Genomic DNA, 18,427 nt, shown 5'->3' with positions numbered 1-18,427 from the left:
ACCTCAGGGTAGGTGATAAATTGAAGGTTATGCATTGTGGGTTGCTCCACATATATCAGAATTGATTGTAGTGCAAAAGTCAATTGGATGTTTTTTTTTTTTGTTTTTTGTTTTTTACTGCCTCCTTTGAATTCTATGAAAGTGGAAAGAAATCACAACCCACATAATGTGACGGGTGTGGTTGTTTCATTATACTGCAAATGATTGAAAACAAATACACTATTATTTTAGGGGGATGAAATCATTTTAAGTTGGAGCAACTTTCTAATATAAATTACTGGCATTTGTTTGCTCCAAATTAATTTTCTACCTTTAAGCTTGGAGGGAGTACAAGGCACAGTTAGCTCTCTTTTTTTTTTGGTTGCAAATGCAGAAAAGACAATTTTCATATTAGCAAAATATTTTGTTGCATAACCCAACCAATTTTTTAAACAGTTTTTTCCCCCAGAGCAATTCTGCATCATTTTATTATTATTATTATTGGCCATAGTATCCTGTTATACGTCTAGCATGGTCGATATTAGCGATTAAATAATTTCAGTAGTTATCCATATTGCATGCAATAGTTTTCGATTCAAGCAGGCATATTTTACAACCAGGAAAATCATCATGCTGGTGTGAAAATATGAACTCTTTTGATGAGATGAATTACCTTGATGGTTGCAATCTTTTTTCTATTGTGGAACATTTTGAACTACCACTGGAGGGAACACAAGGGAGTTTAACTGGAATTAGAATCTTACACAACTGAGCTTTCTTATTCATGTGCACTTTCCGGGGCTGAGAGAGGAATATTATGTATTTGTGCCTGCTTTGGGGGCGGGTGGATGCAACCGTGGTCTTTAACGCTCCTGGCGGACCTCTGTAATTTTTGACAAGTGTGTACTTTGCGCCACTGTTGTGGTTCTCATTCTTTTATTCGCCCCTGGAATAAGGCAAAATAACCCTCAGTCCCCCTTCTCTGCTATGAATTGCCAGGCTGATCTCTCACCCTCCCTTGGGCTGGAGGGTGGTGGGAACTGACAACTTGATGGCATTGTCTCTGCTGATGGGAAGCTACAGTCTTGGGGCCAAAACACTGCCCGAGCAGACCCTGATAGGACTCAAATGGGTAGCGCTGGTGCGTGCGGGGGTAAATAGGAACTTCATGTGGGAATTCTTGCCAGTGTGTGCAATTGAGTCGAGCTGCTATGCCAACGATTATTTACATCACCTTCTCGGTTTGTCTGCTGTTCGGCTCTTACAAAGCACGGCCATGTTCTTATTATCAGTAATGATAATGAAAAGGCAGTAAAAAAAAAATCTTATCATACACGATATTTGCCTGCCCTTCCCTGCAGTTCAGTTAGGCCGTGGATATAAAAGATATCAGAGCCCATCTTTTTTTTTGGGATGTCTTCATGTTCAAACGGTGACCTCTGTCTTGCTGTTAGTAGGCAGTCCCTTGTGCTTGGGGTGCATGTGCGGCGAATGGCCGTAACCCAGCGGTTGGGAGAAGAGCTCCGGCAGCGTCTCGATGCTGAACTGACGTTTGTTGGAGTAGGCTTGACGCCGGCTGTTGGGTTGATGGTGCAGCGTTTGGTGATGCAGCTGCTGCTGCTGGATGGTGTGGTGGTGCTGCGGGCCCTGGAGGACCATATGCGACGCGGCCGGGCGCTGGACGTGGCTCTTGCTGGGGTCCCAGACTTTAAAAGCAGAGCCCGACGTGAGCGGGTGGGTGTTGGTTTTGGATATCTTGGGTTTAGGGATTTGGGAGGCGTTGATGGTGATGGCCAGCGGTGCGTGGATGTCCGGCGGCGGGAGGAAAGGCTTTTCCTTTGGGTGGAAGTTGATCGGCTGGAAAGTAGGAGGAGACTGGCGGTGGGTGTAATCAACTACCATCGGGTAGCTCTTGTAGTAGTCTCTCGGAGTTGTATCTGGATTGATAGGACAGAGAGAAAATGCAAGATGATTATTTTTATTTTTTTTTCTGTCTCCAGCAAGGTAGAGAATCCGGTGACCAAGATGATGAGGGAGTGTTGCACAAAACCGTAGGGAATGAAAGTAGAAACGAGTTCAGCATGTCGTGTCGGATTAGCGCCAGCTTCCCTGAGAAGAACGCGACTCTGCTGTTCGGTCATCACTACTGCAGCCCCCTCATCTCCTACGCATCCCCCACCCCCTCCCGCCCCCACTAGCCTTAAGACACCATCAACCTTGTTTTCCCCTTTTATGAATAATTTCCTTCCTCAAGAAAAACAAGCTGTTTCCAAAAACAGGCGTCATCCCTCACTTTCCTTCTACTATTTTCTATATATTTTTAGACTTGTATGGAATCCTAATGATACTTTTGGGGTGCAATGTCTTGCATTCTAAGGTCATCTCTGGTTTATTATGGAAATTAACAGTGACTTGTGTGTGATTTTTTTTTTCCACACCATTTGTAGCTGTAAACTCTCAGGAATTCATTGTTTTTATTTTTTAGCGGAATCACAAGTCATCCTCAATAATTCAAACTTGTCAGTGTGTAGTGTTTTCCTCATTTTGTTCTTTTGTCTTTTATAGGGAATCAAATGATAGATGGTGTATTTATCAGTGTAAATGATCACATGTGAACCTCTGGAAAAATGTTGCCTTAGTGTCTGACACAAACAGTATGTAACCATTTTTTTTGTGATTTGATTATTGGAGTCGTACCTCGTGACTTTTTTTTTTTTTTTCCCCGACAGAATGGCAAACTGTATATCTCCTTTCACAGGCTCACATTTCTATTTAGAGAAAGGTCAGCTGTCAATAACTGTCAGCGTTCTAGTGGCTGAGTCCGAGACAGATGAGTAACGCAACCATAAATATGCGTTGATCCCAGTTCTAATCAATCCTGGACTTCCCCCGGTTTCATAATGCTAATGGACTATTAATGCAGTTCAATGTTATGCATAACTGGGTTAAAAAAAAAAAGTATAGTGAGTGTAAGAAGTCTACACACCCCTGTCTAAATGGCTCTTTTTTTTTTAATGATGTAAAAAAAACAAAATCCACCATTCCTATAATTTAATTCTTAAGCCGCTTATCTCCTGTCCACAATACTGTATGTCTGCATTAACAGAATTACACTTCTGAATAAAAATGCTTCGTCCATCAGATTATTTAAAATACTGAGTGGGAATACTTACCTACACCCTTGAGTGAAGAATACTTATTGAAACCGATTCCCAGGTTGTTATGAGGGTGAGACAAGGCCATGGCTGGGCCCAGAGGAGACAGGGCTGCATTATTCAAATGGTTATGGTCTAAAAGAAAAAGAGAGATGTCTGCATGACAATTTTGCTACAAATGGAGAAATAATCACATGCACCATTGCTTTTTAGTTTTGCAAATCTTATTCACTGTATTCTGTTACAAGAGTCTTTTGTCAGTGTGCATGTAATAATTATCTCAATGGCCATTTGTGTGTCAGTCTCATTACATAATATTTCAGCTTGAAATAAAAAAAAAATAAAATAATTGATGCCGCCTTCAGAGGTGCAAATGACCCAAAACTGCGCAAAATCACAACTATGAGCATCACATCATTTTCCAATGCGATCCTACAAGATGTGAAGTTGACATGATTAATCGGCACTTGTAGTCAGGTGGCTGATGTTGACCTTTTGAACTTTGCTGCTAATGTTAACCATGGCTGCTCTCATCAGCTGTTTTACAGCCACAGCAGGCAGCTGTTACCGGCAATAAAGCTCTCATAAAGTCCCTGCATGCTACCTGCACAGCACCAAACGCTCGGCAAACAAATGTAGGGACTATTTGGCAAACATTATGGAGCATAGAATAGCTAAAAAGCAATGGAGAGAAACCAGAAGCCAACTAAAATGAGTCGAAACGCTGAACACGTGTACCTACTGTAGAAAGCTACCCGAGCTTGAAGCTTTATTTGGCAAATTTTTTTTTTTTTACCTCAGAAAAACAGTTGGTATTGCCCACAATGTGCATCAGAGGGAATCCAAAATGGGGCAATGTATAGAGTGAGTGATTTGACACCAACAACGAGTGATTGAATTGGAAACACATCTTCACTTCCCCGTGTAATTGATATGCAGCGATGACACTCTGTGTGCGCCACAACTGTGTGATGTAATTTTCTGCGTGCGTAACTGCATGCGGCGGCCGATTGTTGTCAGACTGGTGCCACCAGCACTTCCAAAATATGACCCAGAAATCAAACCATCAAAAAAAGATGATCTGTGCCTGCCATAACAGATCCTTGAGGAGTTTCTTAATAAAAACACCAATGGAAGGATGAGCTTCTTTTTTTTTTTTTTTTTGCTCTCCAAGTGTCCGACATTCTTAAGCATTCTTCGAGTGAGCCAGTTGTTGAAATAATGGAGCAGACAGGGAAAGAAAGATGAACAGAATCAGAGAGGGAGTTAGCCAGAGATAGACTGCAGGGGGAGAAAAAAAATCAACTAATTGATGGAAAGATCCTTGGCCAGACTCCAGTTTGACCACAGGGCTGTTCCCAGCCACCAGAGAGCTCCCACAGAGTGTGGCATAGGCATAGATGGGTCCTTTCCACTTTTCTGGCTCGAGATCCGCCTCCTTTCTCTTTTATTTTTTATACATGTGTTGAATTATTTCACTACGACTAGTTTTTCCCGTAGTGCACTTTAGTAAAGTCAAACTAAAAGCTAAAAAAGAGGAGCTAATGATTTGACTCATTTATGAAAATCCAGAGTGAAGTTATTTGTCATATGCATGTTAGTATATAGTGTGTGTGTGTGTGTGTGTGCGTGTGTGTGTGTAGGCCAGCCGGGCTCAGCATCAAAGTAGAGGACTGCTGCAAGGGCTTCTGCCAGCTTCACTCTGACATAACTGACACACACACCGGGGGATCCAAAGATGGGACGGGTGATTGACGTGGGTGGCATCGAGATGGAAGGAGCCACCTGTGCTGTTTAATGCATTAGGGTTAGAGATCAGACCACCATGGATAAAAAGCCAAGTGGATTTTTTGTTTACAGTAACCAAAGGAGAACTCCTGAGTTGAATACATTTTGTTCCATAAATTTGCTAAAATGTGAGTTGGAGGGCTGCGCCGCTGTGGGAGTGATCAAAGATTGTGAAAATCAAACCCTTCTGTCAAGGATTAGTTCCATTTAATTGGCATTAGGCTGATGAGGGTAGCCTAGACCTAGAGTATTTTGAGAAGCCCAGATTAAAAAATGCAAACTGATGACCTAATGAGTTTGCATCATGTGTTGGGTCACTTTGCAACAACAAGGCTCCAGGCTTTCAACCTCCTGGCCAGCTTTTATGTTCCCTGCTTCCCCTGCAGGGGGTTCCCTGCGGATGCTTTGGCTTCCTTCCACAGACATGCACGTTTGGTTAATTGGACATTATTGCTCGCAGATGTTATTGTCTGTGCGAGTGAATGAAACCGTGTCTGTGATCTAGCCCGGCTGTAGCTCCAACTCTGACCCACTGTGAGCTGGGAACCACTGTAGCGCCATGCAAATGGATGGATGGAAGGATTAATGGCTTATTTGAATAATGAATCACGCTCCCAAATGTATGCAAAATATGATGGGGATGAATATGCATGCATTCCTTTTGCCTGATAGCATATTAAAGCTGAGAGGCAGCCGGATCTACATTGCAACCTAACAAATTACTGCTGCAAGATGGAGTCAGATGACAGCCATGAGCTACCTTCAAAGACAGACTGAAAAAAAAAAAGGAAATAAAATCCCTCCAGCAGTGTGGGTACTTTTGCCAAAAATTCCTTAACTCATTCACTGCCAACCCAGTTAATATATTTGACGTCTATAACCGTCAATGGCACTGAATGAGTTAAAAAAAAAAACAATTTAGGGAAATTCACTGTCTTACTTATTCACTTGCTTATGGATAAGGACCTCCACTTCTATTAGTATGAAAACAGCCCCAAATTGTCAATACTCGATTTTAGTTTTCCAATTCGAATCGTTTTTCCTCCATTCTTTCACTGCTAGCTTACAATTTGCAGGGTAAATGAGAGCTTGTAACCCCATTACAGAGTGCAATAACTTTGGCCGCTTGTCCAGTCAGCACTTTACACAATCCGAAGACCCGCTATGCCTCGACAGAAATAAAAAAAAAAGTGAAACGAGGAGAAATAAACACAAGGCAACATAAGGGTAAACAGGTGGAACGTGGCATTAACCTTTTCAATCTCGTCAATTGTTTGGGAAAGCATGCAAAAAAAAAAAAAGAAAACTGCTTTCCTTGTATTTTTTGCTTCTTATTCATATTTCTATTCCAAATTCCAGCACAATCATTTGCTATATTTTCAAGCGTCAGATTTAATATCTGTGCAGTGTTGTATAATCATCTCCAGCTTCCCATAACAGCTGCAGAAATTTCGAGAAGGGGTGGGGGGGGGCTCATGTTATGCAACGGGACTCAATTTGGGTCCAAAATTCATAAGCTTCATTTGCCCCAATTAATGTGCCAGGAAGTACAATAGCTTCAGATTCCCGATTAGCAAAGCGTCACATCAATCTGCAAAAAAAGATGATGTAATCTATGGCTCTAAAATTGCATTTGCTTGTACTTTAACCTCGCCAGGACCGTTTTCCACCTTGTCTTACAAATTCCTCATGTAGACACTCGAATGTCCTTTTTACTCGTGGAACTAATGAATTGATAATAACCGATGGTGACGCATCCGAGGACTATAGCGGCGATTCCCTCCACGCTGGTGAAGTGATGAATTATTGAGCTAATCTGAGCTTTGAACGTGCCCTTTCATTTTAAGGGGCAAGCAGACCCTGCAGCTTTTTTTTTTTTTTTTTTTTAACTTTACACTCTCATATATATCTCGTCGACTCAAAGGCTTCATCCCTTGAAGGTCCCCCAAGTCCCGTTTGTCGAGAGTCTGGTTTCCATTCAGACGCAGCATATTTTTACCGTGAAGAATTTAGGTTAGGATCCAAATATTTTTCGTATATTTTTCACCATGTATCACATATTACACTACACTGAACAGGTTGGAGTGTTTGCCGTTGAGATGCATTATAGATGTGCTGACTCTTTGGGTCCCTGTAGATTTAAAATGTCTTTTTTACGAGGAACTGAGACGTGTATGATTTCCTGAGTGCTGTTCTGCTCTTTCGGTATTCAATAGAATGAGAAGGAATTAAAATCTTTTTGGTGCTATAAATTGTTGCAAGATTTTTTTTTAAATCATATATTTTTTAAAAATGTTTTCCTGCCTGTACTGTGTTGCTAAGATAGTTGAAAACATTTCCTTTAACTTTTGTGCCCATTTGCTGATTTACACTTTGAACATACCTCAGTTTGATCTGACTTGAAAAATTTGAAGAGCAAGTCACTTTGTTGTCAAGGTCAAACTAACCCGACAGAAGTAGGCTATATGAATAAAATGATGAATAACTAAATCAAATCTTAAGCCTCTAATTTGATTTGCAGGAAACCGCCGTGTCTGAGGAAAAACAACAAATCAGAGACAGAAAATGGGACCTCTTGCAATTGAGAAAATCCAGGACCGACGTGGAATTAGCAACCTTTCTACTCGACAGGTAAGCATATTTCCTTTTTTTAAGCTTTTGATTGTACCTTTCAAAAAATAACACACCATAGATGACATCACGCTTGCACTCATTCTTAAAAGGGGCGTGGCTTATGAGTAAGGCTGCATTCAAACTTTGCGAGCCGTTAAAACACTGCCAGCTCCCCCTTTAACAATTTCTATTTTAGTTTTACTTTGAGTCCCATCCATCTGTGAAGATTTTTGTGGTGTTGTAAAAGCCAAGAATACGTTTTGTGTAAGTTCTCATTTTTTTGCAAACAAGATCCAGAGGTGCAAATGTAAGCAGCAGGCAGGGACTTATTTATGAATTCCTTCAGACAGAAAGAAAGGTCGTGGGGGTATGCGTATTCCATTCCCGTGAAAAATGACAGACTAGACCTTTTGATGCAGCTAATGGATTGCAATAAAGAAGCAAAAGAAAGTGCTTTCAGGTGAAAAATAGGGCAATAATTAAGTACGAGGGTCACAGAAAGACAAAAGGGTAACGTGTGAGCGCATATTGGACACGTTATAAGCTTTGACTTGCATAATCAATTTCGTCGGCCTAACGATAACAAGCTAGCGCACACAAATACCCAATCTTACATCAAATAATCACTGAAATGCCCTCGATTGTAGAAACTTGGCACACGCAACTCTCTCGATCACTCAGACTTCCCTTGAGTGTCTGTGTGTGTGTTGAAAACCATCTCATCCCTATTCTTGGGATGAACCGCAGTGGCTCAGCTCGCTAACTTTACAAAGGCCCCTAAACATCTCCTGTGGCCATCCATCGCAGTGGCCCATAACGACGCTTGGCACCGCTGTGCATGAATATTAAATGAGAAGAAATATTCCGCCTGTTGAAATTAAACTTAAAAATAATATATATATTTCTTTTTAGTAAAAAGCTGTTTACATTATAGCATATGCAGTGAGGGATGGAGGTTGACCTTCAATTTTCCGACAGAAATATAATGTCAATATATCATGTATTTACCATACTGTGTTTATCTTAGCTGAAATAGAAGATTGCCTTTTTTTTTTTTTTTTAACATATGATAAAAGTGTCAGTATTCAAAGTCGCCATTCCGAACTGTGTGGCAGATGTGCTAACCACCAGGTCGGCGTGCCAGCGCACTATAATCAGTCATTCACAAAAACAGCCACCCGTCAACACTCAGCCTTTGCCTCTGCCCCGCTTTTTGGATCAAGAGCTCTGCTTCATGTTTTCAAGCATAAATCTCCTGCCAGTGTGTCCACCCACCATGTCTAACGGAGATTTATGCCACACACACACACACACACACACACACTGTGTGGGTGAGATATGTGTGCTAACACACGCCTGTGTTTGACCTTCAAATCATCTCCCAGCTCTTTGTGCTTCCATCTCGTCATTGATACCTTATTAACACGGTCGTCTGGGTTAGTGATGCAAAGGCAAGTCGAGAGTTCGTCTTGGCTACAGTGCAGCTTGAGAGAGTGATGGGGGAAGATTTTTTAGGGCACTGAAATAAAGATGATATGAAAGGTAGCAGATGGTTTAGGAAGAAGAAGAAGTGACAGGAGAGTGAAGAGTTGACAAAATATTGCAAACGTTTCAGCTGCTGGAAGGAAGCACCTGCTCTCTTTTGTCATCTTTGCCCTCGTTCCTGTTTTCTTCAGCTCTTGTTAAAACAACTATCGCGTCATGTCACACCATGTTTTTGAATACGCTAGCTAGAAATAAATGTCTTCTCTTCGATGATGCCTTTTCTCTCCCACAAGAGCGAGACCCCCGTTAAAAAACACCGAGAGAAGGATAATAATGAGATGACATATCTGGCAAGATAATTACATGCTCCCTGTCTTCATGCAGTTTCCCAAAATAATCCAGCTAGCTAAAATATGCATTATTCTCGTTTTGAAAAAGTAAAAAATTCTCCGCCTCACCTTTTTAATAAAAGATTTACTGGTACATTTTGATTGCTTTGAGATTCAATGTTAAGCTTACTGCGCATTAAATCAAATTCACACGGTCGAATGAATTCAATTGAAGTAAGTATGCTCGAATGAATTCAGTTTTTGAGATTGAAAATCTGATTTACATTTAAAAAAAAAAAAAAGCAAGAGGAAATGATTTTTAATATCATCCCTGTATGATGCATCGCTCAGTGAAACCATTCAATAATATAAAATGTTACCTCAGGAGTACAAATTATTTTGAAAGTGAGATGTAATCAACATTAAAGATGGCCCCTTTGTAATTATTCACATTTACGATGACAGCTTTTTCTGGCGGCTTTGAATATTAGGCGTGTGAACGACTAGCGCACTTTGCTAATAAATCACTGAATGACACCGGCAGCTTTGGGGGACACATAAGGAGAGAGATGAGCTATTACTAAAGCCATCAGCTGCACCTGGGTCTTTCCTTATTTAACGTGTCAAAATGTTCGGCGCGACACCGGGGTGCCAAGACATGTAAATTAAGTCATTATTGCAATTTGTCATCTGCTCAGCTTTGGGCCAAAACGTCTTTGTTCCCAATTTATCTTAATAATCGTTTTTATTTTATTTTATTTTATTTAGTATCTTAATAATGTCATAAATGTATAAATACATTTTATGAATAAATTTATAAAATAATATGTAATAATATATTATATTATAATAATAATTTATAAATAAAATAAATTTATTTTATTTCATTTTATTATCTTGATAATGTCAAATACCTGTGACAATATAAAACACTATCTCACTTGATGCAACATTTATTTTCATTAATGTACACGACTATATTTGTTGGGCTTTTGCCTGCCTCGAGATTCACCAAAAAAAATGACCCAGTGACATGCAGCCAAGCAATGTACGCACACACACGAGCACACACACGCTGTGTGAAAGACGTCAGCGGTTTCGCCATGCTTGACATTTTTGTTGCTCTGCAGCCAACACATGGAAGCTGTCCAGTGACATTTTCTAGCTCTGTCTCTCTCTCCCCCTCTCTCTGTCTCTACTCACTTGCACCCAAAAAAACCAAAACATCTCTCCTGGTAGAGCTCCTCCATGCAGCCTGCCCATCTCATCCTTCGCACTTCCTATTTTTAGTTCCCCACAATGCTTCTCACCTCATTGTCACCCTCTTGCCTCCATGTCTCTTACACACACTCACAAATGGACAAACATATGGCTGTGAGTGCATACTCACACACACTTAACATCTCCAGTCTTCCTATTTTCACACCCTAGTTCTCACCCCTCCATCCAATTCCTTAATTCCTGCTCTCTTTCCCTTCACACGTCCCACCTGTGTCCCCTCGGAGCGACACCGCCAGACGGAAAACGAGTGACTGGCCGTGATTGAAAATCCTGTTTAGCAATTTTTTCATCAGGCGCTTCTGTTAGTCCTTGTCCCATTTTCCTCTTCTCTCCATTCTTCGTCTATTCCCGCCGGCATGGAGTTCCTGCGTGGTGGCCAACGCTGGCCTCTCTTTGATCCCCCCCATAATGCATTGTGATGGCTGTGTCAGCGCTCGCCCCGATCTCACAGCAACTCTCCAAGAAACAAGCTAAGATCAATAGAGCAGTGCCGTCGGGGGAAAAGGACTCCCTCCACTCTCTGCTCTGCCTGTGTGATTTTCATTCTTTTAGTATTTATCGTTTCTCTTGTCATAATCCCATTGTCCCTTTTTTTCAACCCACAGCGTTTTGCACTGCAATTTACTTGACATCTTTACTGCAATGCACATTAAACTCAGTCTTATTATTTACCTTGTTTAAGGGGATGTACTATATCATGGAAATTGGACTTTGTAATTGCACGTGTACAAATAGTTGCGTCTCCGAGCTCGCCCGGCTACCGAGTGTGAAATTAAACAAGTGACTAGTAGATTGAAAGAATTGCGTGAGATCCCGGCGAGTAAACACAAAATGCATTTGTGTTTTCCGAGCGTCAATATGGGAGCGACTTCCCCCTTCGCTTGTACGATGATGGCCCTCTGGGTGGTCTGGACGTTGATAAATATCCCAGCACTGAGGGGACTTGCCAGGTGTGAATATGAGCTAGTTCAGTCATTTTTCCTCTGCAAGGAAAAACAAAATCCAATGTGGGATGGATTTTAGATGAGATTTTTGGTTCAAGAGAAGGATAATAATAATGATAATAATAATGCGTTTTATTTCTAAGGCGCCTTTCAAGGCACTCAAGGTCGCCGTACAGACATAAAAAAGCATACGTAATTAAAATTGAAAAAAGAGTATAAAAGCAAAGAAACAGGTTGAAGACTTTTATGTCGTTACAAGCTTTTATGAATAACATTGAAGCTGGTTGAAGCAAAAAAATGTCACAATGTTGTCCGAAAATAATTTCATGCGGAATTAGAATTCAATTTAATGAATGAAATTTAACTCATTCACTGCCATTGACGACTATAGACGTCAAAGTGATTTATTTTTATTTTTTATTTTTTTACCGGAAGTGAAAAATATCATTCCAACACTGTAACAAAGACATCATTTATGTCTTGATTGATTTTTATAGCTCAAGCTCACTTGACAGTTCTCTCTGTGCTTGTTATGATTTAGCGGACATTCATGAGAGCTTTGAAAGGGCAAAGCTGATTGGATCCAAGGGGCCCCCGCATCCCACCGCGTCTCTGCTTACGTTTTAATGCTGCGGAAATGAAACACACGATTAGTCACTCCGTCTGCCTCAGTCTTGGCTCCCCGCCCTGACCCACACCCTCGTTTCCGCCGTGGTTGTGCGTAGGTCTTACGTTTTTTGTTGTTGTGTACAGTTCAACGCGTGTGTATTAAAAAGCATCCCGTCGGTCGGCGCTCTTCAAAGCCCGTGGCTGTCACACAGCACATGGGCTGTCATAACAGACCTGACTCCCCCATCTGAGGTTCACGCATGGCTGAGTGTGATTAGGTTAAACACGCTTGCTGAGATGATTTGATGTGATGTCGCGTCGTGCGTGCGCCTGACAGATACGGAAACGAGAGAGGCTGGGTGGGGGGTTGTAGGTTTGCGTCACATATGTCCAATGGTTGCGCAGGTGTGTGTGTTTTCTTGTATGCTCACTAGTCACAAAATTAGGTAGACTTGCAAAGTAAATTTAGGAAGTTGATGTTAGTTTTTGAGTTACAGTCATGAGTAACTGTAAGTAAGTCACTAAATGTTCTCAAAATGGAAGTTGATACGCAGAATTGTTTTCCAAGAACTCTTTGTGTTGGGATTGATTTGTGTCAAATATGTTTGGAGCATCATTTGGCTCAGCCGGCAAAAACGACGGTGCCTCACTGCCTTCATCAGTGATAACCATGCCGCTTTTCTGATTGCCTTTCCCAAACACAATGCGACAAGGTTATTAAAATATTTCTTATTACTAGCGAGTGTTATTTAATCATGACGTGTGAAAAGCCGGCACCGTTATTCTTAATTGCGTTTACTCACAAGTTAATGCTACACGGCATCACAGCTAAGCCGAGCAATAAATGACTGGAATCAAATTGAAAGGTCACCTCACTGATAATGAAGATTAAAAATAAGTGAATCTTTGTTCCAGTATTACTTTTAATTCTTTTTAAAGCCCTTTATTGGATGTTAAGATATTAGGAAACTGAACAGTCCAAGCACAACACCCAAAAAAGTGTTCATCAAAAACTAGGCCCCCCCAAAAAATCGATGGAAAAATAGATAAAAAATTAATAAAAATAGATTATTGTAGTCCACTTTCTGCAAATTCTTAGCATTGACATGCGGCTTAACTATAGGGACTTTCAAATAGACCCAATTGAAATATTTATAATGTAAGCTGAATACAAATTTTAAACAAATAAGATGACTGTTGATCAAAACTTCCTAAAGCGCGCCAAAATCATTTTCACCTGTTAGCATCATCGTATTTTTGACAAATCCACAATGACAAAAAGTTTAGCCTTAGCCATTACAGATTTTAAATTATTTATCCCAACTTTTTCGACCGTAAAATCCTTTGTTCCCCCCCATTTCTTGTGAAAGCACTTTATTTGTTGGAATTCCCCTTAATGTGCTCGTCTTCCCTCCTACTCTTCATCATCCCGTTTTCTTGCAAGTCAGCATACGAGGGCCACCCTTGGCCTGATGCATAAAACGGGAAGTGGTTGAGTCCCTGCTGAGTGGGGTTAGGGCTCATTATGGTTTGATAATGATGCCAAAATGGAGCGCCATCCCACCCTTTCCCTCCATAACACTATCAGTAGGCTTGCAGCAGTGGAGGATAATCCCGCCATTTTAATGTATCACCGCACGCTGCTCCGCTCAGTAGCTCATATCGGTGTCCACGCACGCACACGACACTTTATACGCTGTCTCAACCCCGACACGGATCACCTGCCTGCACGTGCAGCACGGCAGGGACGTATTTCAGGATTACCTCGAACTCACACACTCCTGAAATGCTCTTATGCACACAACAAAAAATACTTTCCCACTCACAACTAAAAAACATCCTGTTTAATATACAAGAGTGGGTTCGTGTAATAAACGGAAATTTGCATTTCAGAAAGTGAGCTACACCAAATCTTTCTCCTATAGGCACATACGTCGTAAGACGAGACGCACACCAACATGATTTATTAAGACAGCTGATGACAAATGTGTCCTCTATGCTGTCATTTGTCTCTATTGAGCTTCAATTGTCTACTTTCTATCACGTCTGCCAGAGGGTGTGCGGGAGGCGGCGCTGTCTATACGGCCTGATGAGTGTGTGCGTGCGCGTGTGTGTATGGTCGTAAAGTGGGGTCGGGTGTCCTTGACACGAATGAGGAAAATAGTCAATCAACGCTCTCTCATTCACATACTGCCGTGTATTTTCACTCCATTTCCAACGCGTCAAACGCTCCAGGTAATAACCATTTTTACTTCCATGTTTTGTTTTTGTGATGCCTCAACATTACTCATTTGACCCGCCCACCATCTTGCAAACTGGAGCTCATATACATGAGGAAAATCATCTTGCAAGCCAGTATATTTACAAAAAAAAAGGTCCGTTTGCACCGTTGTGGGCGTGAACACATAAATCAGTCTATGAAAATAGTCTTTTGGATTAACTGCTGTACGTCATAAAGTCATCGCTTGAAGTGCTGCCCCAATAATTTTAGAAGTTGCCTTTGAAATCCCCTTTACACGGAAAGACTCATCAGATCTATTCATTGTAGCTCTCTGATCATTTCTGGCCTACCTCAGTGCTCGGGATCAGACAACTCGATGTCCGCCAGACAAGAAACGACACAAGAGAGTAAAGTTAGTCGCGGCGGGGACAGAGCCATGCCAGAAAAGGAGCGCAGCGAATGCCTGCGAGGGAAAAAGCGAGGCGGAGGGACGACGGACCGATAGTGGGAAATAGTCGAGAAACATAAAAGAAAATCGAGCCAGTGATGCAGTAGAGGATTTCAATTCTGACTCATACTTTAGTGAACCACATATCAGCATCTTCTTTAGATCCTTATTGGATTATACGCTGTATAGCTAGAGCAAGTAGTCATCACACATTCTATGACCAAATCTGTTTCGCTGTTGTAGCTTGAATGCTAATATCTAGCATGTCATCAAAATTCTCCATGCTTTTCTATCGAAACCTTTTCTTAGCTGCTTTTAAATGAGTAATCAGTGCTATATTGCGGCAGAGCTTGTCAGACTGAACCCCCCCTCCCACCCATCTGGAACTTTCTCCATCAGTTTAGTAGCTCAAGCTCTGCATCGCAAAGGTTTATCCTCCACACATGCAAATGATCCACTGAATCCGCCCGCAGTGCGCCGCTTCGAAAATGGATGCAAACTCATTCAAGTTGCACATTTCGAACATTGGCGTGCGCTATTAACATTCAAGCACCCTAAAGCTGTCAGCGTTAGCTTGAACGCACACTCACGGGCGGATTCTAGTTGTTTATAGTCGCATAAACCGTAGTAACACCCTCTCGTTCTAAATAAAAAGTAGTACGAGAAGCCATCAAGACAAATCGCCGACTCTGCGTAAGCTCGCCGCGCTCAAATGAACTTAATACTCGCATATAGATATAATTGTTAATATATGAATGCTGTGTTTGGCTGTCATCCCTCTCTGCGTCTCAAGCTGTCTCTGCGGCGGGGTGTCATTGACGAGCTCGCAGAGGATATAATTGGCGCTGGCCCCCATGTGGCACTCTGATGACACTCGATGGTATTCAAGGGCGCACAGATGTAAACAAACACGCTGCCGCCTTAACACACAACAGCCCCCTACGTCGTTTCACTTAACGGCAACTCGGCGGGATCCCATGATACTCATTTTGGCATCACGCCGATTTTCCAGCTCGCTTTTAAACTCTTCGTTCATTTATAGAAGCGCTTGGTCGTATATCACTCCAGCAGTGTTTGAATGAGAGATTAAAAAAAAAAAAAAAATCAACCCAAATTAAGTTTATTCTCATTTTTGTTTTTGCATAGGCAGCAAAAAGATTCTTTAAGTGTTACTTATATGATGTGTCATCAATTTGGTGATAATTTAGCACTGTTCGTTCCATTTTACAGCGCTGTAGCTGTTTAATTATTGCCATTGTGGCTGGGGCGCTGTCCATGGTGCTGAAATCCTCGCAACCCAAAATGACAGTTTGGCAACCGATTTTTCTCTTGTAAAACATACCCCAGGCTCAAACAATTTGAACTGGCATCATATTTAATACTTCCCCATCCATTTTCTCTGTTTTTACACCACATTGCCGCTCTTTCTGTCATTTACATAATCACCTTCTCACTTCCACTTAATCCAACTTAGGTTTCTCTTCTCCTGCTACTACTTCCTTGCAATATTTCACAATCTGCTCTGTCCTAACCCCTTTTCCACTTAAAGCCAGGTTTTTGAATCGTTGCTCTCTATCAGTCCAAAGAGGTGCGTGCACTCGTGTACGTCTCTCTGTGATGTGTTCAGGTGACGCAAGCGAGTTTGTAAGCATACATGCAACCATCTGCCAATGGACTAGGAATACGAGGACGAATAAACATGTGAGAGCAGGTGTGTGTGTGTTACATCCGTGTGTGTGTGTGGAACAGGGTGTCTGTCCTCAGGGTAGCTCTCCCCACTAGAAGAGAGGGCAGCAGCTGACCAGCTGTCCCCCTCGCAGCTAGCAGCATGTCGGCTCTTCTATCTGCTCTCTCTTTGCTTGTCTCTCATCACCTCTCCTGCTTGACCCTCTCTTTTAAACTCTTTTTTTTTTTTTTGCTAGCTTCATCATCTCTATCCTCTTTCACCGACTGTAACATAACATGACCTATTTCTTTCCCCGCGTTCCTCTCCTCCCTCCCCCTTCTCTCTCTCGCACAAACATTCCTCAAATTTTACATCCTGCAGGTTTTATCCCGCCCTTCATCTCTTAAGCAGTATCAAAAATATCTCAGCCTCAAAACATGCTCAGGAGAGCAAAGGAGGGAAAGGAAGTAGGAGGATTTAGAGGATTTGGCTCCAGTCTTCAAACTTGAGATGTTTGGTCTGCGTTCAATGGTGTCATGTGACTTGCATCTTGACGCCCATATCTAACCGCAAGTGCTTTTATCTTCATATATATTTATTTCAGGATCACAAAATGATTTCTTTCAAACTGAGGCCTCTGACAAAGTAATGGACTGTGTGGGTCCCCCCCCACACCCCCCGCCCCTCTATTTGGCCTGGAGGATTTAAATGATTTTAATTAAGAGGTACTTATGCATAGACAGCTGACACAGCATGATCTCCAAGACTTCATCTTCTTGCCCTCACTCACTGTTGCCTCTACTACTGCTGCCAACAAGCTTCCATTCTTGAACAGTTAAAAAAAGAAAAACAAAATCCAGCCCACTTTAGATTCAGTGAGGAAAAAAGGAAGAATGCGTAAAATTTCCGAGTGGAAAGCGTCATCAATCTTCAAACAATAAACACAAATATCGCAGTATGAGTACTTCTAGTGATAAAATTATCCACGTATATATCTTCTTAATCCACTGAATCAACAAACAAAACAATATGCAGGCTATGCTGTCCTAATTGGAAAATGCACAGCGCAAAACTTTTTTTTTTTACCAGATAATGATGTTATAGACAAATCGGTGAGAGAAGGCCGGGGGAGTAAAGAGGGGAGAATTAAATAGCAGGGGAAGAAAGGAAAGCGGCGCAAGATAGAAGGAAGAGTGCTAATAAGCACAGCATGGGGTGAAAATGAGGTCAAAATGTGTTTGTGGGAAGATGAAAGTCAAGTTAGTTTATTGTTTGCTTATGTGAGTAAACATCACATGTGAAATAAGAGGAGGATAAATGATAGATGAATGGATGTATACGAGGTCTGTATGACTCACTTTCTCTGCATTGTTGTTTATGTAACGATCATTCGTCAGCCGTGACGCAATATGATTCGGCTCGGTGGCGCATGCCATACATACGTCAATCGACGACACGTATGTATGTCGGGCGACAAATAGTTCATATTGAAATGTTTTTGAGAATGAGAGCAGATGTGACGCAGCGGGGACCTTTTGTCCTTTAAATTAACTTGCCTGCAGTCGTCACAAATGAGTCCTCGGGAACTTTTGATTTCATTTTATTTCCCTGTGTGTGTGTTGTCAGAGACGAAAGAGAAAAACAGACAGGTCACTCAACATTCACTCCGTGGGTTGGGACCTGGAATTGGGCGAATTAAGTTTTGATTAAATAGGACTTGTCTAGTGTGGAAACTTAAATAAATAATACAAAATAAAACCAATAATAAAATAAAATTAAAACAATTAAAAAAGAAAAAGAATAAAACAATAAATAAATAAATAAATAAATAGATAAATAGATAGATAGATAAATAAATAAATAGAATTGGTTAACACATGTGAAAGAGGTGTTCTCTAGATGTTTTCAA

The 18,427-nt window shown here is 41.3% G+C and overlaps 1 protein-coding gene across 1 annotated transcript in view; it reads right to left on the bottom strand.

Moving 5' to 3' along the window:
* Positions 1–571: 571 nt before the first annotated feature.
* The window catches only part of LOC119125799 (protein shisa-8), a 34,296-nt gene continuing 16,440 nt past the window's right edge, over positions 572–18,427 (bottom strand). The window contains exons 4-5 of the mRNA XM_037256654.1: positions 3,153–3,269; positions 572–1,916 (exon numbers count right to left, since the gene is read on the bottom strand). Of these exons, the coding sequence (XP_037112549.1) occupies positions 1,405–1,916; positions 3,153–3,269 (629 nt within the window). The 3' untranslated portion in view covers positions 572–1,404. The remainder of the gene's footprint in view (positions 1,917–3,152; positions 3,270–18,427) is intronic.

The sequence above is a fragment of the Syngnathus acus genome, chromosome 8 (assembly GCF_901709675.1).
Source record: "Syngnathus acus chromosome 8, fSynAcu1.2, whole genome shotgun sequence".
Taxonomy (NCBI): domain Eukaryota; kingdom Metazoa; phylum Chordata; class Actinopteri; order Syngnathiformes; family Syngnathidae; genus Syngnathus; species Syngnathus acus.
This window is presented reverse-complemented; position numbering and strand designations above follow the sequence as displayed.